This window comes from Oncorhynchus tshawytscha, unplaced genomic scaffold (genome assembly GCF_018296145.1).
Source record: "Oncorhynchus tshawytscha isolate Ot180627B unplaced genomic scaffold, Otsh_v2.0 Un_contig_2740_pilon_pilon, whole genome shotgun sequence".
NCBI classification, from domain to species: domain Eukaryota; kingdom Metazoa; phylum Chordata; class Actinopteri; order Salmoniformes; family Salmonidae; genus Oncorhynchus; species Oncorhynchus tshawytscha.
In genome coordinates, this window is record NW_024609631.1 from 182,345 (window position 1) to 210,000 (window position 27,656).

Here is a 27,656-nt window from a genome sequence, read left to right on the forward strand (position 1 = left end):
AGTAAGCAGAATTGGGAAGAAATTGGGTGAGATCAATACGTATTATCCCGGAGCAAAGCGGCGCAGACAGTTTGAATTGCAGCATATGTTTACCCCCGAAACAGGCAATTTATCTTAATATCAGCGGTGCAATGCGAAGCAGGTGAAAGGTTAGAAAATCTGTCCACCTCATAATACCCAGTTCTGAAAGAGGAAAGTGCTATTGATTGGTTGGGGCTAGGGGCCAAGGGCTGAGGCAGGAGAGGGGTCGAGGGCTGAGGCAGGAGAGGGGCCGAGGGCTGAGGCGGGAGAGGGGCCGAGGGCTGAGGCGGGAGAGGGGCCGAGGGTTTGAGGTCGGGAGAGGAGCCGAGGGTTTGAGGTCGGGAGAGGGGCCGAGGGCTGAGGCGGGAGAGGGGCCGAGGGTTTGAGGTCGGGAGAGGAGCCGAGGGTTTGAGGTCGGGAGATGAGCCGGGGGCTGAGATCGGGAGAGGATAGGTAGCAGTCAGATAGGTTGGGTGATATAGCTGGGCCCACAGGGATGTGCCAACTCTGAATAGTCCTCTCTCTCTCTCTCTCTCTCTCTCTCTCTCTCTCTCTCTGATGCTCTGAGCTGCAGTACGATAGCCATCCTATCAAAAATCAAGACTGTGTTTAGTGCTAATGAAGGATTCCATGACCTCCCTCTACACATTAGCATGAAATCAATAGCTGATGAACATTTACCTCTCTCTGAACAAGTCCCATCAGCCCAGATTTATCAAGCCACAGGCCCTTTAATGATCAGCCTCTTTCTCCTTAACAATGCTATTCAACTCAAGCTGTGTGGGTATGTTTGCCTGCGTGTGCGTATGTATGTATGTATGTATGTCTATGTATGTATGTGTGTGTGTGTGTGTGTGTGTGTGTGTGTGTGTGTGTGTGTGTGTGTGTGTGTGTGTGTGTGTGTGTGTGTGTGTGTGTGTGTGTGTGTGTGTGTGTGTGTGTGTGTGTGTGTGTGTGTGTGTGTGTGTGTGTGTGTGTGTGTGTGTGTGTGTGTATGTGTGTGTGTGTGTGTGTGTGTGTGTGTGTGTGTGTGTGTGTGTGTGTGTGTGTGTGTGTGTGTGTGTGTGTGTGTGTGTGTGTGTGTGTGTGTGTGTGTGTGTGTGTGTGTGTGTGTGTGTGTGTGTGAGTGTGTGTGTGTGTGTGTGTGTGTGTGTGTGTGTGTGTGTGTGTCTGTGTGTGTGTGTGTGTGTGTGTGTGTGTGTGTGTGTGTGTCTGTGTGTGTGTGTGTGTGTGTGTGTGTGTGTGTGTGTGTGTGTGTGTGTGTGTGTGTGTGTGTGTGTGCGTGCGTGCATGCTTGCATGTGTGTGTGTGTGTGTGTGTGTATGGTATCGTTCTCCCATGTGTCTCCCAGGCCTGCTGCCTTGGCCAGAAATCTCTACTCCTCTCCACCTTACTCCCGTGTCCCCACATGGCTTTCTGACACATCTGTGTTGGCCAGGGCACGGCCCAGACATGACAAATTGTCCCGGAAGAAGACAGCCTCTGATGATTAATGGGCTGATTATGAAGTTTTACACATATAGCATTTACGTGGGGTTTAGATCTTCTGAATATGGGGTGGAGGAGTGGAGAACAGGAAGGGGGTTTGGTGGAGGTGCTGAGAGAAAGAGACAGAGAGAGAGAGGGAGACAGAGCTTTGCTTGCTTTGGCAATGTTAACACATGTTTCCCATGCCAATAAAGCCCTTGAATTGAATTGAAATTGAATTGACAGAGAGACAGAGAGAGAGAGACAGAGAGATAGAGACAGACAGGGAGAGAGAGACGGAGAGAGACAGAGAGACATAGAGATATAGAGACAGACAGAGATAGATAGAGAGAGAGAGACAGAGAGAGAGAGAGAGAGAGAGGGAGAGAGAGAGAGAGAGACAGAGAGAGAGAGAGACAGGGAGATAGAGAAAGAGAGACATAGAGACAGACAGAGAGAGACAGAGAGACAGACAGAGAGACAGAGAGAGACATAGAGAGAGAGACATAGAGAGAGAGACAGAGAGAGAGAAAGAGACAGAGAGCGAGAGACAGAGACATAGAGACAGACAGAAAGATAGAGAGAGACAGAGAGAGAGAGAGAGAGAGAGAGAGACAGAGAGAGAGACAGAGACAGAGAGAGAGAGAGAGAGAGAGAGAGAGAGTGACGGAGGGAGGGATAGTAGTGATGATATCCCCAGCCAAAGCCATGTCATGTAAAATCAATAAGGTAAGGATCAATGCTTCTAACGACACGTCTTCCTTCAACATTCCTGCATGCCATGCAGAGACCGTTGTCTTCCTCAGTTGCCTTGATTGTGAAGAACCATCAAATAGCATCGGCAGCTGTCAAGCTCTGGTGGCACCCAGCGAGCACCTCACCCCGTCCGTCTGTCTCTCTGTCTGACGCGTGTTACAACGCTGAGCCGTAGCTTCTTAGCACGCGGCCACTTCATTGATTACCGCGTCTCGCTGTCCTCGGATCCCCCGGTTCTGTAAATATACCACTTCATCATCAAGTCAACCAATTATTTTAGTGGAAGGAAGTTGGCATCTTGTCTTCTCTGTGTCTCTCTCTCCCCTGGCTGTCAGCATCTTGTCTCTCTGTCTGCCTGGCTAACGTTAGCCTTCATATTCACTTCCATTCTACACGTTCATCAGACTAGACCCACTGAGCCTGAAGGTGTTAATCACTAAATTACATGCTGGGGTGACTGTGTGTGTGTGTGTGTGTGTGTGTGTGTGTGTGTGTGTGTGTGTGTGTGTGTGTGTGTGTGTGTGTGTGTGTGTGTGTGTGTGTGTGTGTGCGCGTCAGTGTGTGTGTGTAATGAGTGATGGGGTCTAAATTGCAGTCTGGGTAATGAATAGATGGAGGCAGTTGTTTTTTTAGTGTGAAAGATAAGAGACGATTGATTTGTGTTAGTGAGCAGCTACAGAGTCAGTCACTCTACAATCACTCTACAACTACAGTCACTCTACTAGCACAGTCACTCCCCTAGCACAGTCACTCCCCTAGCACAGTCACTCTACTAGTACTGTCACTCCCCTAGCACAGTCACTCCCCTAGCACAGTACTGGTACTGTCACTCTACTAGTACTGTCACTCCCCTAGCACAGTCACTCCCTTAGCACAGTCACTCTACTGGTACTGTCACTCTACTAGTACTGTCACTCCCCTAGCACAGTCACTCCCCTAGCACAGTCACTCTACTAGTACAGTCACTCTACTGGTACAGTCACTCTACTAGCACAGTCACTCTACTAGTACAGTCACTCTACTAGTACAGTCACTCCCTTAGCACAGTCACTCTACTAGTACAGTCACTCTACTAGTACTGCCACTCTACTGGTACAGTCACTCTACTGGTACAGTCACTCTACTAGTACAGTCACTCTACGAGCATAGTCACTCTACTAGTACAGTCACTCTACTGGTGCAGTCACTCTACTGGTGAAGTCACTCTTCTGGTTCAGTCACTCTACTAGTACTGTCACCCTACTGGTACAGTCACTCTACTAGTACAGTCACTCTACTAGTAAAGTCACTCTTCTGGTACAGTCAACTACTAGTACAGTCACTCTGCTAGTAAAGTCACTTTACTAGTACATTCACTCTCCTAGTACAGTCACTCTCCTAGTACAGTTACTCTCCTAGTACAGTCACTCTACTGGTACAGTTACTCTCCTAGTACAGTCACTCTACTAGTACAGTCACTCTACTAGTACAGTCACTCTACTAGTACAGTCACTCTACTAGTACAGTCACTCTCCTAGTACAGTCACTCTACTAGTACAGTCACTCTCCTAGTACAGTCACTCTCCTAGTACAGTCACTCTACTAGTACAGTCACTCTACTAGTACAGTCACTCTCCTAGTACAGTCACTCTACTGATCATGCCTTCTACATCCAACGGGGCTATCACTACCCTAATACGGCTTTGGTCCTATGGCCCCGTGCACACTCCTTCAAGGCCTGCGACACACACACACACACACACACACACACACACACACACACACACACACACACACACACACACACACACACACAGCCGCACACCCCTCATGTTTTCTTTTGAGCCGAGGACGTTCCTTATTAATAGACCTCCGTGACTCTGTTCCAGAGCTTGTTAAACACAATGTGTGCAGTGGAACCCAGTCGTAGTGGTGGATTATGATTCATGCTCGATCACGCGGGCGCCACGGCCTCTTTGATTTATCACACGCCGCCGTTCGTACTCCCAAATTACAGTTTCCCAGGGAGAGGTTGGGTTAGGGGTTGGTGGGTAGAGAGGTGTGAACAAAAAAAACAAAAAACACAGTCATTACTATTCGTGGCCTGCAATTTCATGAGGCCAGTTTGCTCAGTGCAGTGCTGCTGAAGAGTGATGCTGCCATTCCTCAATTTGTAGTCGGACATTCACAGATTATTAAAGCCTGGTAGAATGATAGTGGCCCACATCAGTTTGTAGTCGGCCATTCACAGATTATTAAAGCCTGGTAGAATGATAGTGGCCCACATCAGTTTGTAGTCGGACATTCACAGATTATTAAAGCCTGGTAGAATGATAGTGGCCCTCATCAGTTTGTAGTCGGACATTCACAGATTATTAAAGCCTGGTAGAATGATAGTGGCCCACATCAGTTTGTAGTCGGACATTCACAGATTATTAAAGCCTGGTAGAATGATAGTGGCCCACATCAGTTTGTAGTCGGACATTCACAGATTATTAAAGCCTGGTAGAATGATAGTGGCCCACATCAGTTTGTAGTCGGACATTCACAGATTATTAAAGCCTGGTAGAATGATAGTGGCCCACATCAGTTTGTAGTCGGACATTCACAGATTATTAAAGCCTGGTAGAATGATAGTGGCCCACATCAGTTTGTAGTCGGACATTCACAGATTATTAAAGCCTGGTAGAATGATAGTGGCCCACATCAGTTTGTAGTCGGCCATTCACAGATTATTAAAGCCTGGTAGAATGATAGTGGCCCACATCAGTTTGTAGTCGGACATTCACAGATTATTAAAGCCTGGTAGAATGATAGTGGCCCACATCAGTTTGTAGTCGGACATTCACAGATTATTAAAGCCTGGATTATTAAAGCCTGGTAGAATGATAGTGGCCCACATCAGTTTGTAGTCGGCCATTCACAGATTATTAAAGCCTGGTAGAATGATAGTGGCCCACATCAGTTTGTAGTCGGACATTCACAGATTATTAAAGCCTGGTAGAATGATTGGCCCACATCAGTTTGTAGTCGGACATTAGATTAAAGCCTGGTAGAATGATAGTGGCCCACATCGGTTTGTAGTCGGACATTCACAGATTATTAAAGCCTGGTAGAATGATAGTGGCCCATCAGTTTGTAGTCATTCACAGATTATTAAAGCCTGGTAGAATGATAGTGGCCCACATCAGTTTGTAGTCATTCACAGATTATTAAAGCCTGGTAGAATGATAGTGGCCCACATCAGTTTGTAGTCGGCCATTCACAGATTATTAAAGCCTGGTAGAATGATAGTGGCCCACATCAGTTTGTAGTCGGACATTCACAGATTATTAAAGCCTGGTAGAATGATAGTGGCCCTCATCAGTTTGTAGTCGGCCATTCACAGATTTCACAGATTATTAAAGCCTGGTAGAATGATAGTGGCCCATCAGATTTGGTAGTAGTGGCCCACATCAGATTATTAAAGTTTGTAGTCGGGCCATTCACAGATTATTAAAGCCTGGTAGAATGATAGTGGCCCACATCAGTTTGTAGTCGGACATTCACAGATTATTAAAGCCTGGTAGAATGATAGTGGCCCACATCAGTTTGTAGTCGGCCATTCACAGATTATTAAAGCCTGGTAGAATGATAGTGGCCCACATCAGTTTGTAGTCGGACATTCAGATTATTAAAGCCTGGTAGATTATTACAAGCCTGGTAGAATGATAGTGGCCCTCATCAATTTGTAGTCGGACATTCACAGATTATTAAAGCCTGGTAGAATGATAGTGGCCCACATCGGTTTGTAGTCGGACATTCACAGATTATTAAAGCCTGGTAGAATGATAGTGGCCCACATCAGTTTGTAGTCGGACATTCACAGATTATTAAATCATTGTAAGGCGAAGTACTCTTGCCTCGTTTGCACTCAGGCAATATGCTGGATGGGGGTCAGGGGGGGGGGGGGGGGGGGGAGGAAAATAAGGACCCGGGGATAAATCGTAGACTTTGCAATAACCATTCATATGTCATCATGGCTGTAAATCTGTGTGTGTAGAAAGTGGTCCACGATGCAGACGTCGGGCTGGTGACAGGAGTGATTGCTGTGTGTTTCCCTCTCTACCACTGTGCTCCAGTACAGCTTCATTCATATTGTGTTGACTAACACGTAACAAATGATTTGATCATTTTATCTGCCTGTATCGTTCTGAGTATCTTGAGGTGAATAATATTGATTTGAAATTCACACTCTACTGCTGTTTCGGTTTCTGTGTGTGGTTGTCTGGGGTTGGCTTCGTTTCCTGGAATCAAAATGTACATATACCTATACCATATACCTCTAAACAATGTATTTTTCAAATCAACATCTTGAGAAATGTGGACATTCATTCATTCATTGAAAATCCATATGTTGACACTGCTATTTGAACAAATCTTTCCTTACTAAAACTAACGTGTGTTGTTTGACACATTATATACTCACTCTCTGTCTTTTTGGGTCCTCTTCTCTGTAGCTTTGAACGAGCCAACCATCGACTACGGCTTCCAGAGGCTACAGAAGGTCATCCCCAGACATCCAGGAGATCCAGAGAGGTTACCGAAGGTCAGTACATCTGGGTCTGAGGGAGGGGGAGAGGTTACCGAAGGTCAGTACATCTGGGTCTGAGGGGGGGGGAGAGGTTACCGAAGGTCAGTACATCTGGGTCTGAGGGAGGGAGGGAGGGAGGGAGGGGGAGGTTAGAGAAGGTCAGTCAGTACATCTGGGTCTGAGGGAGGGAGGGAGGGAGGGAGGGGTTACCGAAGGTCAGTACATCTGGGTCTCAGGGAGGGAGGGAGGGAGGGAGGGAGGGAGGGAGGGAGTGGAGAGAGAGAGAGAGAGAGTGAGTGAGTGAGAGTGAGAGTGAGAGAGAGAGAGAGAGAGAGAGAGACAGAGAGAGAGAGAGGTTACCGAAGGTCAGTACTTCTGGTCAGAGAGAGAGAGAGAGAGGGAGAGAGAGAGAGGTTACCGAAGGTCAGTACATCTGGGTCTGAGGGAGGGAGGGAGGGAGGGAGGGAGGGAGGGAGGGAGGGAGGGAGAGGAGAGTGAGAGAGAGAGAGAGAGAGAGACAGAGAGAGAGAGAGGTTACCGAAGGTCAGTACATCTGGGTCTGAGGGAGGGAGGGAGAGAGAGAGAGAGAGAGAGAGAGAGAGAGAGAGAGAGAGAGAGAGAGAGAGAGAGAGAGAGAGAGAGAGAGAGAGACAACCACAAAAACTAACCGTTTGTCTGTTTATTATAGAAATTCAACACTGTGTTCCAATTCAGTGCCCAGATGAGTTAGAGCAGGCAATCTCTTTTGGCAAGTCATCATTATTCAATCACTCAGAGACAATGCTGCGAAAGGGGGATAACAAGACACACACACACACACTATCCAAGCCCCCCCCCCCGCCCCACACACACACACACACACACACACCAGTCAGTGTGTATTGTCCAATGTGGTAAATTTGTTTGGATTCCGAGAGAGAGGTGCACAAACTTCCTGCGTTGGGCGAAATAGTTCAATTAAACAGTTTTCCAGTCCAGTAACCATGGTGATTGTAATCTAAGCAGGGCCCTTGTCTGATCTCTGATTATTCCCGCTCTTGTTTTCCTTTCATTTTCCAAAGCTAGATCCCAGTTTAATCTTTTGTTTACAAAGCTTTCCCGTTATAAGTCGTTGTCTTAGCAGGTTAATAAATGAAGTCCACACGTTTAACGTCCCACTGACGGCAGGGTCTCTCTCTCTCTCTCTCTCTCTCTCTCTCTCTCTCTCTCTCCTCTCTCTCTCTATCTGTCTCTCTCTCTCTCTCTCTCTCTCTCTCTCTCTCTCTCTCTCTCTCTCTCTCTCTCTCTCTCTCTCTCTCTCTCTCTCTCTCCTCTCTCTCTCTCTCTCTCTCTCTCTCTCTCTCTCTCTCTCTCTCTCTCTCTCTCTCCTCTCTCTCTCTCTCTCCTCTCTCTCTCTCTCTCTCTATCTCTCCCTCTGCTCTCTCTCCTCTCTGCCTCTCCCTCTCTCTCCCTCTCTCTCTGATGCTTTTTAATTTATTTTTCTTCCATTTTGAATCACAACAAAGAAGCGGTTAGCCGCCCGGTGGGCCGGCCGCCCGCAGGTTCCCCCGGTGGTTAACATGTATCACAGGCCTCTTGTTTTGATGTGTATAAAAGGAAAGGCCCATGCTATGCTTATCATTGCTCAGATTCTTTGATGAAATATATTTTTCCCTTTTTCTTTTTAAAACGGTCTATCTTGACTTGTTACCGGGCTAATAGAAAAGCATGCTACTTTCCCATTTGAGGCGTGCAGAGCCACGGACCCTTCTTAATAACCTGTTCAGAGATGGTCCCTGTAGGTCCTGAGTGGTTCAGATAGAACTGACCACCGCTGAGACTAATAGAGATGATCGTGTCCCTGTAGGTCCTGAGTGGTTCAGATAGAACTGACCACCGCTGAGACTAATAACGGATATTATGCTGATATCTATTAGCAGGCTAGCTCAACCGTATCACCAACTGCCACTATCCAGTTTCTAAAACTGTGGGGTTTTACTCTCTCAGTTCAGGTATCCAGTTTCTAAAACTGTGGGGTTTTACTCTCTCAGTTCAGGTATCCAGTTTCTAAAACTGTGGGGTTTTACTCTCTCAGTTCAGATATCCAGTTTCTAAAACTGTGGGATGTTACTCTCTCAGTTCAGATATCCAGTTTCTAACTCTGTGGGATGTTACTCTCTCAGTTCAGATTTCCAGTTTCTAACACTGTGGGATGTTACTCTCTCAGTTCAGATATCCACTGACACTCTGAGAGTGAACATTATAGCCCTTTATTAATTTCACCTTTATTTAACCAGGTAGGCTAGTTGAGAACACCTTTATTTAACCAGGTAGGCTAGTTGAGAACACCTTTATTTAACCAGGTAGACTAGTTGAGAACACCTTTATTTAACCAGGTAGGCTAGTTGAGAACACCTGTATTTAACCAGATAGGCTAGTTGAGAACACCTTTATTTAACCAGGTAGGCTAGTTGAGAACACCTTTATTTAACCAGGTAGGCTAGTCGAGAACCAGTTCTCATTTACAACTATGACTTGGCCCACGATAAAGCAAAGCAGTGTGACACACAACGACACGGAGTTTTAATTCCACCAGAGTATTTTGTCTCAGCGGAGAAGAGAAATATCTACGCAGAATTTTCTTATTTCAGTAATCACTTTAAACTATCTCTCGTTACCAATAAAAACGTTGCCTGGGCAACGGTGCTCCGTACACACCTCTGTCCCTCTCAGAGCACCCTGTCTCTCCGTTTGGATGTGTTTATACCACATATGAGATGTAGTCCTAGCACCCCCCCCACCCCCCACACCCCCCACCCCAAAATAAAATCAACAACACAAACAATCCAGGAAGTCCACTTTCGCAAATAACGTTGTCGGCCTCTTAGTGTACAGGTGAGAGGGAATTTAGATAGCCTTACTCACGCACCACTCAGGACCCCCCCCTTTCATGAGACGATGGCAGAAACAGAGATGGAATCTAGCAGTTTCAATAAAACAAACATAAATATTTGATTTGCCCTTCTAATGGACCTCGATGTGGGGTTCTGCAGCATGTAAATGAAAGCGTCGGGTGATTCATCATGGTTAAGCCAGCCGTCTCAGCGCTCTGCGGCCCCCGGTCAGAGCAACGCTCCTCGCCGCGTAAAAGCAGCAATTGACCCTTCTATATATTCTGAATGAGAAGAGTAATGGAATGAAAGAACATCAGCATTAGATGTTGCAGAAAGTGGAGAATGAAGGGAGAGAGAAGGGAGAGAGAAAGAGGAGAGAGAGAAAAAGGAAAAAGAAAGAAGAGAGAGGAGAGAGAAAGGGAGAGAGAATGAAGGGAGAGAGGTGAGGGAAAGGGAGAGAGAAAAGAGGGAAAGAGGAGAGAGAGGAGAGAGAGAGGGGAGAGAGGAGAGAGAGACGAGAGAGAGAGGGGAGAGAGGAGAGAGTAGAGAGAGGAGAGGAGAAATGAGAGAGGAGAGGAGAGAGAGAGAAAGGAGAGAGAGAGAGAAAATGAGAGAGAGCGAGAGAGAGAGAAAGGAGGGAGAGAGGAGAGAGAGAGAGAGAGAGAGGGAGAGAGAGAGAGAGAGAGAGAAATGAGAGAGGGAGAGAAAGGAGCGAGAGAGGAGAGAGTGCTAGGTGATGAAATAATGGGGCAGGGTAGAGGGTGTTTGAATCTAAAGTGTATATTAACATTGAGGCAAAGCGTCAGACTAGCTACCATCTACCTCTATTAGCTTCACCCCACAGTTAATAATATTACCACATCATTGATTTCCCCCCCTCCCCCATAGAGATCATTAATACACATAGTTTGATGAGTGATTGTGATGTGACAGAAAACCGTTATGGTGAGCTTGGTATTGGCCTTGACCAATCACTGACCACGTTGCTGCTTCATACTATACATCCTGTACAGAGAGCCTGAATGGGAGTTCACCTCCCTAGTTTGAATAACATTAAACACTGATCCAAGGAGAGAGGAGCACACACATCCACATGGATACATAACCATCCCGAGAGGAGGTAAAGGCAATAACTAGGAGCTGTCATGTGATACGGAAGAAGATTGCAAAAAGAGGGGGGGGGGAACTGTTGAATCCTCACTCTCTATTTTGGAACTCACTCACTCGTTTGAAAATGGTGTAATCTGTCCTGGTTGAGACAAAACAGAGGATGTGACGATACTATTACGGCCTGATACATCCACAAACTCTTTTGTCAAAATCATCTAGTGGTAACCTAGCTTCAAAATGATCTAGTGGTAACCTAGCTTCAAAATCATCTAGTGGTAACCTAGCTTCAAAATCATCTAGTGGTAACCTAGCTTCAAAATCATCTAGTGGTAACCTAGCTTCAAAATTATCTAGTGGTAACCTAGCTTCAAAATCATCTAGTGGTAACCTAGCTTCAAAATCATCTAGTGGTAACCTGGCTACTGGTAACCTAGCTTCAAAATCATCAGTGGTAACCTAGCTTCAAAAATTCTAGTGGTAACCTAGCTTCAAAACCTGGCTTCAAAATTATCTAGTGGTAACCTAGCTTCAAAATTATCTAGTGGTAACCTAGCTTCAAAATCATCTAGTGGTAACCTAGCTTCAAAATCATCTAGTGGTAACCTAGCTTCATAATCATCTAGTGGTAACCTAGCTTCAAAATCATCTAGTGGTAACCTGGCTTCAAAATCATCTCGTGGTAACCTAGCTTATTTTCCGCTAGCAGAATTAAAGGCATCACCAGCACCTATCCCCCTTGGTTGTTTTCGTTTTCGTTTCACTTGGCAAACACAAATCCAAATCCATTTAAATTCCTTTTCAATCTCCATACACGAGATATTGTATTATTTTATTGGAAATGCGTCCATGTCAAGCCATTACACATATGCATTTAAAATTCATCTTCTTTTTGTCTGGTTGCTACATCTACTGCACCTGCTCAAATGTATTCATAACCAGAGGCAAGAACTAACAGAATAATTGCTTTACAGTTTTATAATGACATAATCACCTGGAGGCACATCACCTTGGTTACCTTCCTTAACGGAGATGATATGTACTCCTCAAGATAGTCGAGTGTGAGGATAATCAGAACCACCCCCTCCCTCTCCCCACTATTTAAATGGCTTGTCGTCCGTGGGCATAACAATGAACACTTGTAATAATAACACTATCACAGTTATCATGAAACAAGCTCTGAGTTCACGTTGAGCTTTTAATAGTTCCCGTTTAACCCAGACTCTGTAAACGTCCCTGTGAAAAAAAAACGGGGGGGGAGAGTCAATTACACTTATCGTCTTTGACACTTTTCTGAATTTACATTGAAATGCACCTCGAACAGCCATTCCCTCTGTTAATCATATTCACAGCATGAGCCTCTTTGCATGAGTGGGGCCGCGGTGGAACAAAACAAACACAACAAACTCATTCAAAGCACCCTTGACTGATTGGGTTTACGTTCTTCTGGCTTCTCACCGTGCAATATGATCAGCACTGAAACGCAGCCCTGCAAATCAGGTTCATTAGTTAAAGACGCTATGCGGTAAATGACAGATTAAAGATGAGAGGTTATTTTCCCATCCTGATGTTTCCTCCTACAGCAGAGTGCCATATGGACAAGTAGTGGAGGGGTGAGAGGCAGCATTTCCTGTTTCGCCGGAATGAGAAATGGGTTGTGTATAATGGGGCAGTTTTAATTGTGATAATCGTCGCTCAAAATGGGGAGGCATGTAAAAAGAGACAGAGAGAGAGAGACAGAGAGAGAGAGACAGAGAGAGAGAGACAGAGAGAGAGAGACAGAGAGAGAGCAGAGAGAGAGAGCCTGTGTTGAGAGCAGCCTGTGTTGATGAGAGTAGATTAAGACAGCTGGCCCAGTCATTGATTGTACCTGCCTCATGACAAGTGTAATTCTTTATTTCTATGCAAACTAGATGCATGCAACATCAAGCATAGACACCAATTTCAGAGGTAAATGCTCATTTTAAGAGCCATCCATCCGGCAATTTCCTGGATTAGACAACCGGGTGTATAAAACGTATTGAGATACACAAGAAACCCTGTCTCCTGTCATTAATCTGGATCAATAAAGGATTCAACGTGGTGTATGTTGTTCTGAATGAAACACCAATCCAACCAGGATCAGGGTCTCCGTGGTAACACCAGCGTTCTTCTGAAAACAAGCAGTCTACATTTTACAATCCAACCACGATCAGGGTCTCCGTGGTAACACCAGCGTTCTTCTGAAAACAAGCAGTCTACATTTTACAATCCAACCACGATCAGGGTCTCCGTGGTAACACCAGCGTTCTTCTGAAAACAAGCAGTCTACATTTTACAATCCAACCACGATCAGGGTCTCCGTGGTAACACCAGCGTTCTTCTGAAAACAAGCAGTCTACATTTTACAATCCAACCAGGATCAGGGTCTCCGTGGTAACACCAGCGTTCTTCTGAAAACAAGCAGTCTACATTTTACAATCCAACCACGATCAGGGTCTCCGTGGTAACACCAGCGTTCTTCTGAAAACAAGCAGTCTACATGTACATTGAGTCTACCAGTCTGCCGCCTCTCGTTATTTATACGGTGATGTTTGCCGTGGTTATTTGCTGTGATCTGATGAAGCTTTGTGCGGTGGGGAACAAGACAGAATTGTTCATGTATATCGATGGTACCTGCCAAAAGAGGTATTTTGAATGGGATTTTGAATAAGACATTCAGAGGACTATTTGATTAAATTAATACTATCTACACCTTTCCACTCAAAAAAATAATAATCTAAATATCCCAAGAACACTGCTTTAGTTCTTCTTTTTCCCCGGAGCTTTGAAAACAACAACCAGCTCAAACCGAGAGGAATTGTCGGAAGCTTCTCAGTGTTGTATTGTTGACACTTGGCAAGACGTATTCTCATTTCGGTAGGGGGCCTTAAAGCAGCAGGTCAATCCATGTTGTTATAAAGTAGAGGTGGAGGCATGCAGACATGGATAAGACAGGGTCCTGTGCATCCCACGTCCCTGGGCACTGCCACTCATCGCTGGCTGGATGGGAAGTCATTTATGAAGTCCTTTACAACAGGCAGTGAAAGAGGTTAATTGAAAAATGTCGTAATGTCATTATGAAAGAACTAGATTAACCCAAGCTAATTCACTTTATTGTTGGGAAGAAAGAAGAATGAGCATTGAACTCTCTTGCAAATGTGGGGCTTGAATTAGGGGTGAGATGTTGTCTTTAAGGACTCTGCCAGTTTAATTAAGATATGGAAAATGACTCATTGTTCTATGCCACTAAAGTGCTGGGAATTAGCAGCCAAATGCAGAGCCTGGCCGCCTTTCATATCGGGCAACGTGTGTTTGTTTGTTAAATACCCAGCAGCATTAAAAAAAAAAACTCAAGTACTTATTTTACTCATTTAGCATTAAGGTTGTAGTCTATTGGAAGTACTTAACAGTCTGGCAGCCCTCTGATGTGTAACTGAGCCTAATAAAATGGGTTAGATTAAAACCCCTTTATGTTGGGTATTAGAATCCTTATCAGAACTGGTACAGTAGTAGGTTATATACAGTACCTACTAGGCTAGCCAACTTCCCTAAACAATGCATTTGCAAAAAACGTTTTTTTTTATTATTTTTTTATCCACACTGAACAAATATGTAAACACAACATTGTAAAGTGTTGATCCCGTGTTTCAGGAGCAGTAATAATATAATTATAAGTAATAAAATATCCCCGGAATGTTCCCGATATGTTCGAAAAAGCTAATTTCTCTCTAAATGTGTTTACATCCCTGTTAGTGAGCATTTCTCCTTTGTCAAGATGATCCATCCACCTGACAGGTGTGGCATATCAAGAAGCTGATTAAACAGCATGATCATTACACAGGTGCACCTTGTGCTTTGGACAATAAAATGTGCAGTTTTGTCACACAATGCCACAGTCTACAATTTTGAGGGAGCGTGCAATTAGCATGTTCAGAGGTTAATTTCTCTACCATAAGCCGGCTCCAACCGCGGACTACGTGTATGGCTGTGTGTGGGCGAGCGGTATGCTGATGTCAGCGTTGTGAACAGAGAGCTGCATGGTGGCGGTGGGGTTATGGTGAGGGCAGGCATAAGCTATGGACAACAAACACAACAGCATTTTATCGATGGCAATTTGAATACACCAAAGATACACGTGACGAGATCCTGAGAACCATTTAATTGAAATGACTGATTTCCTTGTATGAACCGTAACTCAGTAAAGTCTTTGAAATTGTTGCATGTTACGTTTATATTTTTATTTTCAGTATATTTAACCTTTATCTAACCTGACAGTCCAGTTGAGGTCAAAAGACCTGGATAAAAAGATGGACTCTGAGATTGTTTGGTCGTTCTGCGTTGGTGTGTCTCTCCTTTTCCTTCCTGTGTTGTGTGTCTGACTCAGGTCTCATGTGTTCTCTCCTGTAGGAGGTGTTGCTGAAGAGAGCAGCTGACCTTGTGGAGGCTCTGTATGGGATGCCCCACAACAACCAGGTAAAGACACAACACAGCATCCTGCGCTCTGCACAGTCTATCACATGCAGACTTCTCTCTCTCTCTGTGTCTCTCTCTCTCTCTCTCTCGGTCTCTCTCTCTCACTCTCGGTCTCTATCTGTCTCTCTCTCTGTCTCTCGGTCTCTCTCTCTCTCTCTCTCGGTCTCTCTCTCTCTCTCTCTCTCTCTCTCTCTCTCTCTCTCTCTCTCTGTCTCTCTCTCTCTCTCTCTCTCGGTCTCTATCTCTCTCTCTCACTCTCAGTCTCTCTCTCTCACTCTCGGTCTCTCTCTGTCTCTCTCTCGGTCTCTCTCTCTCTCTCTCTGTCTCTCTCTCTCTCACTCTGTGTCTCTCTCTGTCTCTCTCTCTCTCTCTCAGTCTCTCTCTCTCTCTCTCTCGGTCTCGGTCTCTCTCTCTCTCTCTGTCTCTCTCTCTCTCTCTCTATTTCTCTCTCTCTCTCTCCCTCTCAGTCTCTCTCTCTCTCTCTCTCTCTCTCTCTCTCTCTCTCTCTCTCTGTCTCTCTCTCTCTCTCTCTCTCTCTCTCTCTCTCTCTGTCTCTCTCTCTTTGTGTACATTTGCGGTAATTAAATCAGCCCCCCCCCTGCAACCCTCCGCTCTCCTTCTCTATTTCAAAGCCAGCTCCAGGCCATTGTACTGTATGTAGTACTGTGGTGTCATTGCTCTCGGAGAGGTTGAATATTTATTTTTCCTTCTTTCTCCCAACGTATTTATTCCTGGCTACTGCACACATCTGAGATAGAGGAGGTAATCAGTCAAAACACACACACACAGAGAGACCTATTCAAATGAGAGAATAACCTTGAACCAGGGCCAAAAGGTGCTTTCTGTAACCAATGCAAATTCCCTCCAAATAAATGTATGGAGCACAGCTTTATCAGGCTCTGATGCATTCAGACGAATTGACCTAGGTAGTACTTTTTATATTTTTCACTCTCTCTCTCTCTCTCTCTCTCTCTCTCCAATGTTTCAGCTAAATTATGACCTTGTACTGTAGCAGTTTCAGATGACTCAGTTATACTGAAACATCCACAAATGACAGCAGTTTGAATGCACCGAGGTGTCTGTTTAAACTACTGGCACACAGCTCGGACACCCACGCATACCCCACAAGACATGCCACCAGAGGTCACTTTACAGTCCCCAAGTCCGGAACAGACTATGGGAGGCACACAGTACTACATAGAGCCATGACTACATGGTACTCTATTCCACAGTACTACATAGAGCCATGACTACATGGTACTCTATTCCACAGTACTACATTGAGCCATGACTACATGGAACTCTATTCCACAGTACTACAGAGAGCCATGACTACATGGAACTCTATTCCACAGTACTACATAGAGCCATGACTACATGGAACTCTATTCCACAGTACTACATAGAGCCATGACTACATGGAACTCTATTCCACAGTACTACATAGAGCCATGACTACATGGAACTCTATTCCACAGTACTACATAGAGCCATGACTACACGGTACTCTATTCCACATCAAGTAACTCATGCAGCAGTAGAATCAGATTTAAAAAACAGACAAAAAAACACCTTATGGAACAGCGGGGACTGTGAAGACAAAACACACACACAGCGCACGCACTGTGAAGCACACACACACACACACGCACACACACACACACACACACACACACACACACACACACACACACACACACACACACACACACACACACACACACACACACACACACACACACACACACTATACACACACGTACACATGGATTTTGTGTTGTAGATATGTGGTAGTAGAATAGGGGCCTGAGGGCAAACACTTAATGTGTTGTGAATTCTGTTGTGAATGTATTGTAATGTTTTTTTAAAAACTGTATAAACTGCCTTAATTTTGCTGGACCACAGGAAGAGTAGCTGCTGCCTTGGCAGGAACTAATGGGGATCCATAATAAACACCAGGAAGAGTAGCTGCTGCCTTGGCAGGAACTAATGGGGATCCATAATAAACACCAGGAAGAGTAGCTGCTGCCTTGGCAGGAACTAATGGGGATCCATAATAAACCCCAGGAAGAGTAGCTGCTGCCTTGGCAGGAACTAATGGGGATCCATAATAACCCCAGGAAGAGTAGCTGCTGCCTTGGCAGGAACTAATGGGGATAAATAATAAACACCTGGAAGAGTAGCTGCTGCCTTGGCAGGAACTAATGGGGATCTATAATAAACCCCAGGAAGAGTAGCTGCTGCCTTGGCAGGAACTAATGGGGATCTATAATAAACCCCAGGAAGAATAGCTGTTGCCTTGGCAGGAACTAATGGGGATCCATAATAAACCCCAGGAAGAGTAGCTGCTGCCTTGGCAGGAACTAATGGGGATCCATAATAAACCCCAGGAAGAGTAGCTGCTGCCTTGGCAGGAACTAATGGGGATCCATAATAAACCCCAGGAAGAGTAGCTGCTGCCTTGGCAGGAACAAATGGGGATCCATAATAAACCCCAGGAAGAGTAGCTGCTGCCTTGGCAGGAACTAATGGGGATCCATAATAAACCCCAGGAAGAGTAGCTGCTGCCTTGGCAGGAACTAATGGGGATCCATAATAAACCCCAGGAAGAGTAGCTGCTGCCTTGGCAGGAACTAATGGGGATCCATAATAAACACCAGGAAGAGTAGCTGCTGCCTTGGCAGGAACTAATGGGGATCCATAATAAACCCCAGGAAGAGTAGCTGCTGCCTTGGCAGGAACTAATGGGGATCCATAATAAACCCCAGGAAGAGTAGCTGCTGCCTTGGCAGGAACTAATGGGGATCCATAATAAACCCCAGGAAGAGTAGCTGCTGCCTTGGCAGGAACTAATGGGGATCCATAATAAACCCCAGGAAGAGTAGCTGCTGCCTTGGCAGGAACTAATGGGGATCCATAATAAACCCCAGGAAGAGTAGCTGCTGCCTTGGCAGGAACTAATGGGGATCCATAATAAACCCCAGGAAGAGTAGCTGCTGCCTTGGCAGGAACTAATGGGGATCCATAATAAACCCCAGGAAGAGTAGCTGCTGCCTTGGCAGGAACTAATGGGGATCCATAATAAACCCCAGGAAGAGTAGCTGCTGCCTTGGCAGGAACTAATGGGGATCCATAATAAACCCCAGGAAGAGTAGCTGCTGCCTTGGCAGGAACTAATGGGGATCCATAATAAACCCCAGGAAGAGTAGCTGCTGCCTTGGCAGGAACTAATGGGGATCCATAATAAACCCCAGGAAGAGTAGCTGCTGCCTTGGAGGAACTAATGGGGATCCATAATAAACCCCAGGAAGAGTAGCTGCTGCCTTGGCAGGAACTAATGGGGATCCATAATAAACCCCAGGAAGAGTAGCTGCTGCCTTGGCAGGAACTAATGGGGATCCATAATAAACCCCAGGAAGAGTAGCTGCTGGGATCCATAATAAACCCCAGGAAGAGTAGCTGCTGGGATCCATAATAAACCCCAGGAAGAGTAGCTGCTGGGATCCATAATAAACCCCAGGAAGAGTAGCTGCTGGGATCCATAATAAATACAACTACCATTACTGTAACCTTCATATCTGCTTATGTGTTCAAATACACAAGGTCACAATGAGACTAAATGTTTAAATGTTAAAGGCAAATATATGGATCCCTTGTGACGCGTCCTCTCCTCTACTTTCAGGAGATCATCCTGAAGCGAGCGGCCGACATCGCCGAGGCCCTGTACAGCGTCCCGCGTAACCACAACCAGATCCCCTCACTGGGCAACACGGCGTCGCACGGCGGCATGATGGGGGTCAACTCGTTCGGCAGCCAGCTCGCCGTCAACGTCTCAGAAACATCACAGGGTAATGACCAGGGTATGTGGCCATGGGGACCTCCCAAATGGCTGCCTATGCCCTTCATAGTGCACTACATAGGGGAAAGTCATGCACTATATAGGGAAAGTAGTGCACTACATTGGTAAAGTAGTGCATTATATAGATGCTAGGAGTGTACACAGGTCTCACTGGTACATTGGTAAAGTAGTGCACTACATTGGTAAAGTAGCGCACTACATTGGTAAAGTAGCGCACTACATTGGTAAAGTAGCGCACTACATTGGTAAAGTAGCGCACTACATTGGTAAAGTAGTGCACTACATTGGTAAAGTAGCGCACTACATATACATACATTGGTAAAAGCCATTTAGCGCACTACATTGTAAAGTGAAGATAAGCTACCGACACTACATTGGTAAATCTAGCTTAGCGCACTACTTTAATATTAAAGAACTACATTGGTAAACAACTAATCTAGGGTGCCATTTGGGACGCCATGAGTGAAGATAAGCTACCGACAACAACTAATCTAGCTTTACCCTTTAATATTAAAGCTACCGACAACAACTAATCTAGCTTTACCCTTTAATATTAAAGCTACCGACAACAACTAATCTAGCTTTACCCTTTAATATTAAAGCTACCGACAACAACTAATCTAGCTTTACCCTTTAATATTAAAGCTACCGACAACAACTAATCTAGCTTTACCCTTTAATATTAAAGCTACCGACAACAACTAATCTAGCTTTACCCTTTAATATTAAAGCTACCGACAACAACTAATCTAGCTTTACCCTTTAATATTAAAGCTACCGACAACAACTAATCTAGCTTTACCCTTTAATATTACCTGGCCGGCTCTGACTCTCTGCTTGCTGCTTCTCTATCTTCTCTTGCTGGATCTTATAACTGATCCCTGGGGGCTTGACGCTGTCACTGCCTCCCCTGTTCTGTTTGCCTGCCTGGCTCGGCTGGGAATGACCCGCCGACCCGCCGAACGCTCACAACTATTCACTTAGCAGCCGCCTGGGATGATAATACTTAATAATAACTATTCTGTGTTGCCACAGCTAAGATCAGGGTTTAAATATCTTCTGTGTTGCCACAGCTAAGATCAGGGTTTAAATATCTTCTGTGTTGCCACTGCTAAGATCAGGGTTTAAATATCTTCTGTGTTGCCACTCCTAAGGTCAGGGTTTATAGCTGTTCTGTGTTGCCACTGCTAAGATCAGGGTTTATATCTGTTCTGTGTTGCCACTGCTAAGATCAGGGTTTATATCTGTTCTGTGTTGCCACAGCTAAGGTCAGTGTTGACATCTGTTCTGTGTTGCCACTGCTAAGGTCACTGGTAGCCCTATAGCTAGCTAGATGCTAGGAGTGTACACAGGTCTCACTGGTAGACCTATAGCTAGCTAGATGCTAGGAGTGTACACAGGTCTTCCTGGTAGACCTATAGCTAGCTAGATGCTAGGAGTGTACACAGACCTACTGGTTGTCACCTGGTTGTATTTACAGGTTATCACAGGTTGTCACCTGGTTGTATTTATTGGTTGTATTTACTGGTTGTATTTACTGGTTGTATTTACTGGTTGTATTTACTGGTTGCATTTACTGGTTGCATTTACTGGTTGTCACCTGGTTGTATTTACTGGTTGTATTTACTGGTTGTATTTACTGGTTGTATTTACTGGTTGTATTTACTGGTTGTATTTACTGGTTCATTTACCGGTTGTATTTACCGGTTGTATTTACTGGTTGTATTTACTGGTTGCATTTACTGGTTGTCACCTGGTTGTATTTACAGGTTGTCATCTGGTTGTATTTACAGGTTGTCACCTGGTTGTCTAAGTCTTAGGGTTTTCCTGGTAGGTTTCTGTGTGTTTCCATGAGGAGAAGCACACATCTGTGTACTTACTGGACACAAGACATAATACAGGAGTGGTGTCCGTCAGCGGGCTGATGGGACACAGAGTCTTAACAACACATTAAAACACTGTGGTCCAGCGTCAGGCTTCCCTTTAAGGTTCTGTCACCTCTATTGTCTCACCAGTCAAACTCATTCCACTGGTAGGTTTCGGGCATTGTTTCCTTGAGTTGAATTAAGATCACTGATTCTGGAACTTACTGGTTGTCAAGGCATAATACAGGAACTCCTCCTGTCCTGGTCAGTCTCACCTGGGCTGATGGGACTCCCCTCACCTGAGTCTAGGTCACATTAAAACACCTGTGGTCCAGTCGTCAGGCTTCCCTTCACCTGGTTCTGTCTGAATAGCACTCCCCTCACCTGGTTGTCAGGTCCAGTAAAAACTCATTCCACTGGGGTCTGGTGTCTCAGGGAACTCCCCTCACCTGGTTGTCTAGGTCGTAGTAAGGAACTCCCCTCACCTGGTTGTCTGGTCTCAGTAAGGAACTCCCCTCACCTGGTTGTCTAGGTCTCAGTAAATAACTCCCCTCACCTGGTTGTCTAGGTCTCAGTAAGGAACTCCCCTCACCTGGTTGTCTAGGTCTCAGTAAATAACTCCCCTCACCTGGTTGTCTAGGTCTCAGTAAAGGAACTCCCCTCACCTGGTTGTCTAGGTCTCAGTAAGGAACTCCCCTCACCTGGTTGTCTAGGTCTCAGTAAGGAACTCCCCTCACCTGGTTGTCTAGGTCTCAGTAAGGAACTCCCCTCACCTGGTTGTCTAGGTCTCAGTAAATAACTCCCCTCACCTGGTTGTCTAGGTCTCAGTAAATAACTCCCCTCACCTGGTTGTCTAGGTCTCAGTAAGGAACTCCCCTCACCTGGTTGTCTAGGTCTCAGTAAGGAACTCCCCTCACCTGGTTGTCTAGGTCTCAGTAAATAACTCCCCTCACCTGGTTGTCTAGGTCTCAGTAAATAACTCCCCTCACCTGGTTGTCTAGGTCTCAGTAAATAACTCCCCTCACCTGGTTGTCTCGGGCTTAATTGAAAGGAACAACTAAAAACCTGCAGACACTAGGCCCTCCATGGAATGAGTTTGACACCCCTGCCCTACATAGTGCACTACTTTTGACCAGAGCCCTATGGTCTCTATGTTACCTATGTTCCCTGTGGTCCCTATGGTCCCTATGTTCCCTATGGTCCCTATGTTCCCTATGGTCTCTATGTTCCCTATGTTCCCTATGTTCCCTATGTTCCCTATGGTCCCTATGGTCCCTATGGTCCCTATGCTCCCTATGTTCCCTATGCTCCCTATGCTCCCTATGGTCCCTGATCAAAAGCAGGGCACTACATAAGGAATAGGTCGTCACTTCGGACATATAGTAGACTATTTATCTATAAAATAGCCTAATGTTGTGGTTCTACCTTCCCTAAGTCCTTTTCTCCCCCCTCTCAACAGTAGGATACAGCCGTCAAACCAGCAGTGTGTCCCCTCGAGGCTACGTCCCCAGCAGCACCCCACAACAGGCCAACTACAACACCGTTAGCAACAGCATGAACGGCTACGGCAACCCCATGTCCAATCTGGGAGTACCCAGTTCACCAGGCTTCCTCAACGGCTCCTCTGCCAACTCCCCCTACGGCAGTAAGTATCAAGGTAACGACACACCACCTCGACTTCCTCCATGTCTACGAGTCTGAGACGCTTAGATTTTTCTTGATTTTCGATTTTTCTTGATTTTCGATTTTCGATTTTCTTGACTTTTGATTTTCTTGATTTTCTTGATTTTTGATTTTCTTGATTTTTGCCTAACCCTTATTGTTTTGATTAGTGTTTTTATTATTGTATTATTTTGGAATGTGTGCTACTGGATAAAAGGAGGGGTGACTCTGGAGGCTCTGGAGGCTGAAAACCCAAGACCCAACTTTAACATTTAAAAAAAAAAATCCTCAATCAGACTTACAAATTTTACAAACAAAATAAATGGAAAAGTCTTAAAAAATTATGACATGGTGCACGCCCCCAAAAAGAAAATGCCCAAAAATTATAGAAACAAAGTTTTCGTGAGTGATTTTCCCCCAAGTCAAGAGTCTATTGTCAGATACCTATTATCCAGAGTGGCCGAGGCAGAACATTTCATATCACAATCCCACAAACTCCAAATATGATTTGGAATTTTTTGTTGTTGTTATTATTATTACAAATTGGTTTCTTAGTTACGTAAATGTAATTATTTGTCGAATCCCATCCAAATTCTGATCTTTTTTTTATTTTTATCACAATCATCTTGATTTCTCCTGATTTCTTTCCAAATCTATATACGTTTTGATTTGAAAAGAGGCAAGGCCTTATCAATTAATTTAATCAAATGAATCTAAAACATCTTGATTTTTGAATGATCTGTGCCATGGTGAAACGCCTCTCTGAGTGGTGCTTATGTTTGCTTTATTGCAGTAGTGCCGTCGAGCCCCACCATGGCAGCCTCTTCGGTCAGCCTCTCTACAAACTGTAGCAGTACACACGGCATTTTCTCATTCTCACCTGCCAATGTCATCTCTGCAGTGAAACAAAAGAGCGCCTTTGCCCCTGTTGTAAGGCCCCAAGCTTCTCCACCACCTTCTTGCACCAGTGCAAATGGCAATGGACTTCAAGGTGAGCCGTCCTCCCCTCCTTTTACAGTGCCCTCCATAGTCATTCTGTCCTTCTGTTCTGTTCTGACTTGTTGGCCTACTGGCATCTCTCTGTTCTGTTCTGACCTGTTGGCCCATTGGCATCTTTCTGTTCTGTTCTGACCTGTTGGCCCGCTGGCATCTCTCTGTTCTGTTCTGACCTGTTGGCCCATTGGCATCTTTCTGTTCTGTTCTGACCTGTTGGCCCGCTGGCATCTCTCTCACCTGCCTGCCTGCCCACCTCCACCCAAAACCATGGGCAACCATGCACCGCCAGTCTGGGTTAAACGAGAGTACGAGTGGACATAAAAGATATATTTGAGGATGGATGATGATTGCGTGGACGGATGGATGGATTGATGGGTACATTATGCCTGCATGTATGTGTTCATTTATTTATTTCTGTATTTATTTATCAAACCATTAATGATTAAGGGAAGTTAGGAGTCTCTTGGGGGGTTACTCTCCCCCCATATATTTTTTTTGCATCAGAATACCATAGTACAGCATACCAGTACATACAGGGTTGGGGTCAATTCGGATTTAATTTGTAAATTGCTCTTTAATTCCAATTCAATTTTTTTCTCACAGAAAGCAGAATTTGAAAAATAATTTGAATTAAAGGAAGTAGATGTAATTCAATTAAATTCCATGAAATTGTAATTATTATTTATTATGTATTTCTATCACTAAAGGAATGTTCATTTTGACATCATGTATGGTTACGAATGCCATGTAGCATATGGTTGAAACATTTACAAAATAAAATAATTATAATAATAATTCTCCTAAAACTATTTTAAATAATTACAGTGGTCTGGAAATATTAAGAACATGTTGTGGGTTGTCTATAATAATTCAGGATGCCCCTTAATGGGGTGGCAGGTAGCCTAGTGGTTAGAACCAGGTAACCTAGTGGTTAGAGCCAGGTAACCTAGTGGTTAGAGCCAGGTAACCTAGTGGTTAGAACCAGGTAGCCTAGTGGTTAGAACCAGGTAACCTAGTGGTTAGAACCAGGTAACCTAGTGGTTAGAACCAGGTAGTCTAGTGGTTAGAACCAGGTAACCTAGTGGTTAGAACCAGGTAACCTAGTGGTTAGAACCAGGTAACCTAGTGGTTAGAACCAGGTAACCTAGTGGTTAGAACCAGGTAGTCTAGTGGTTAGAACCAGGTAGCCTAGTGGTTAGAACCAGGTAGTCTAGTGGTTAGAACCAGGTAACCTAGTGGTTAGAACCAGGTAACCTAGTGGTTAGAACCAGGTAACCTAGTGGTTAGAACCAGGTAGTCTAGTGGTTAGAACCAGGTAGCCTAGTGGTTAGAACCAGGTAGTCTAGTGGTTAGAACCAGGTAGCCTAGTGGTTAGAACCAGGTAGTCTAGTGGTTAGAACCAGGTAACCTAGTGGTTAGAACCAGGTAGTCTAGTGGTTAGAGCCAGGTAACCTAGTGGTTAGAACCAGGTAGTCTAGTGGTTAGAGCAGGTAGTCTAGTGCTTCCTGTGGGTTTGTGGCCAGTTTAAATGATGCTTCCTGTGGGTTTGTGGCCAGTTTAAATGATGCTTCCTGTGGGTTTGTGGCCAGTTTAAATGATGCTTCCTGTGGGTTTGTGGCCAGTTTAAATGATGCTTCCTGTGGGTTTGTGGCCAGTTTAAATGATGCTTCCTGTGGGTTTGTGGCCAGTTTAAATGATGCTTCCTGTGGTTTTGTGGCCAGTTTAAATGATGCTTCCTGTGGGTTTGTGGCCAGTTTAAATGATGCTTCCTGTGGGTTTGTGGCCAGTTCAAATTCAATTCAAATTCATGGTTTGAATTCACTTCAATTCAGAAATTCAGAATTGAGCCGAACCCTGAAAGCCTGATATATACAACATGACATGTATCCTAAGCTGAGTACTGTAATGATAAACAAACCAATCACGTAAGGTATAGCTACCGTACCCATAGCTACCGTACTTCTGCCTTATCCACTGCAGCCCTAGGATCCAGCCCTCTGTCACATCTAATACGAATTGTACTTCATATGCTTTAATATTCACAACCCATCACCCCCCCTCCACCCATCACCCCCTCCACCCATCACCCTCCACCCATCACCCCCCACTCCACCCATCACCCCCTCCTCCACCCATCACCCCCCACTCCACCCATCACCCCCCACTCCACCCATCACCCCCTCCTCCACCCATCACCCCCCACTCCACCCATCACCCCCACTCCACCCATCACCCCCTCCTCCACCCATCACCCCCCTCCACCCATCACCCCCCACCCATCACCCCCTCCTCCACCCATCCCCCCTCCACCCATCACCCCCCACTCCACCCATCACCCCCCTCCTCCACCCATCACCCCCCTCCACCCATCACCCCCACTCCACCCCCCTCCACCCATCACCCCCCTCTTCCACCCATCACCCCCCTCCACCCCCTCCACCCATCACCCCCCTCCCCCTCCACCCATCCCCCCCTCCACCCATCCCCCCCCTCCACCCATCACCACCCATCCACCACCCCTCCACCCATCACCCCTCCTCCACCCATCACCACCTCCTCCACCCATCACCCCCTCCTCCACCCATCACCCCCCCTCCACCCATCCCCCCTCCTCCACCCATCACCACCCATCACCACCCCCTCCACCCATCACCCCCTCCTCCACCCATCACCCCCTTCCTCCACTGACCCTAGTGAGCCCTTTCCAGTCCTTGGTCCTTGGTGAATAGACTCCCTGTAACTCCGACAAGCACTCCAGCACGGTATTTTTTTTAAAAATGTAGCCAGGATTAGAGATCGGCACGTTCCCAGCCCTTTGGAAAGCAACACACGTCAAACTTCCCTCTGATTTAGATGGAGTTTTGTCCTCGGTTTACATTTTTTTTTTAAATCGTGTTTTTTTTTCTGCTCTCGGTTAAAAGCGTAGACATTTTATCCACTGTGTGTTTTTTTTACTAGTTGTGCAGTTTAACACCAAGACAACATTACGCGACGCAACACAGTATATATATATATATATATATGGCTTTTCTAATTGAGAAAAAGCAGAAACCCAACAGAAAATACAAAGGGAGTCATTGTGCAAGAAAAACACATCAGCGTCAACCAGTTTCCAACGAAAGTGTGATTCTGGATTTTATTTTTCCTGCTCTGTGTCGAGGCCGACGTGTCGTGCTTGAAAAAAGGTTTTAGTCATAGTGTGTGCATCCAATATTAATAACGCAGAGAGCTAATGAAGTGGGAAATTAAAAGTTCATGCTGTTACATGTGTACACTTATTAATATGTAGTCTGCAGAAATTAATGAGGAATGCCTTGTCATCAAGTCCAACTGGCAAACTTACAAGCATTCCAACCATGACACCACAAATAAGTCCAAAGCACTGGAGAAACAGGAAGGCCTAATTGTTAAAGTGAGTTGAAGGACCCGAGTATATCAATCTGCTTTCTTCTGGCAGCTCATCTGTAGGATACTCTCCCTAGCATCTGAACACTACACATCTATAGGATACTCTCCCTAGCATCTGAACACTACACATCTATAGGATACTCTCCCTAGCATCTGAACACTACACATCTATAGGATACTCTCCCTAGCATCTGAACACTACAAATCATCTATAGGATACTCTCCCTAGCATCTGAACACTACACATCTATAGGATACTCTCCCTAGCATCTGAACACTACACATCTATAGGATACTCTCCCTAGCATCTGAACACTACACATCTATAGGATACTCTCCCTAGCATCTGAACACTACAAATCATCTATAGGATACTCTCCCTAGCATCTGAACACTACAAATCATCTATAGGATACTCTCCCTAGCATCTGAACACTACAAATCATCTATAGGATACTCTCCCTAGCATCTGAACACTACAAATCATCTATAGGATACTCTCCCTAGCATCTGAACACTACAAATCATCTATAGGATACTCTCCCTAGCATCTGAACACTACACATCTATAGGATACTCTCCCTAGCATCTGAACA

The 27,656-nt window shown here is 45.3% G+C and overlaps 1 protein-coding gene across 16 annotated transcripts in view; it reads left to right on the forward strand.

Moving 5' to 3' along the window:
* The window catches only part of LOC121845337 (transcription factor COE3-like), a 106,018-nt gene that overhangs the window by 71,312 nt on the left and 7,050 nt on the right, over positions 1 to 27,656 (forward strand). For 4 of the 16 annotated variants that reach the window (XM_042316488.1, XM_042316482.1, XM_042316490.1 and 1 more), the window contains exons 5-9: positions 6,723 to 6,811; positions 15,205 to 15,270; positions 18,953 to 19,130; positions 22,454 to 22,651; positions 23,450 to 23,647. In XM_042316488.1, coding sequence (XP_042172422.1) covers positions 6,723 to 6,811; positions 15,205 to 15,270; positions 18,953 to 19,130; positions 22,454 to 22,651; positions 23,450 to 23,647 — 729 coding nt within the window. The remainder of the gene's footprint in view (positions 1 to 6,722; positions 6,812 to 15,204; positions 15,271 to 18,952; positions 19,131 to 22,453; positions 22,652 to 23,449; positions 23,648 to 27,656) is intronic. The other 12 variants (XM_042316486.1, XM_042316492.1, XM_042316493.1 and 9 more) reach the window with 8 other exon arrangements.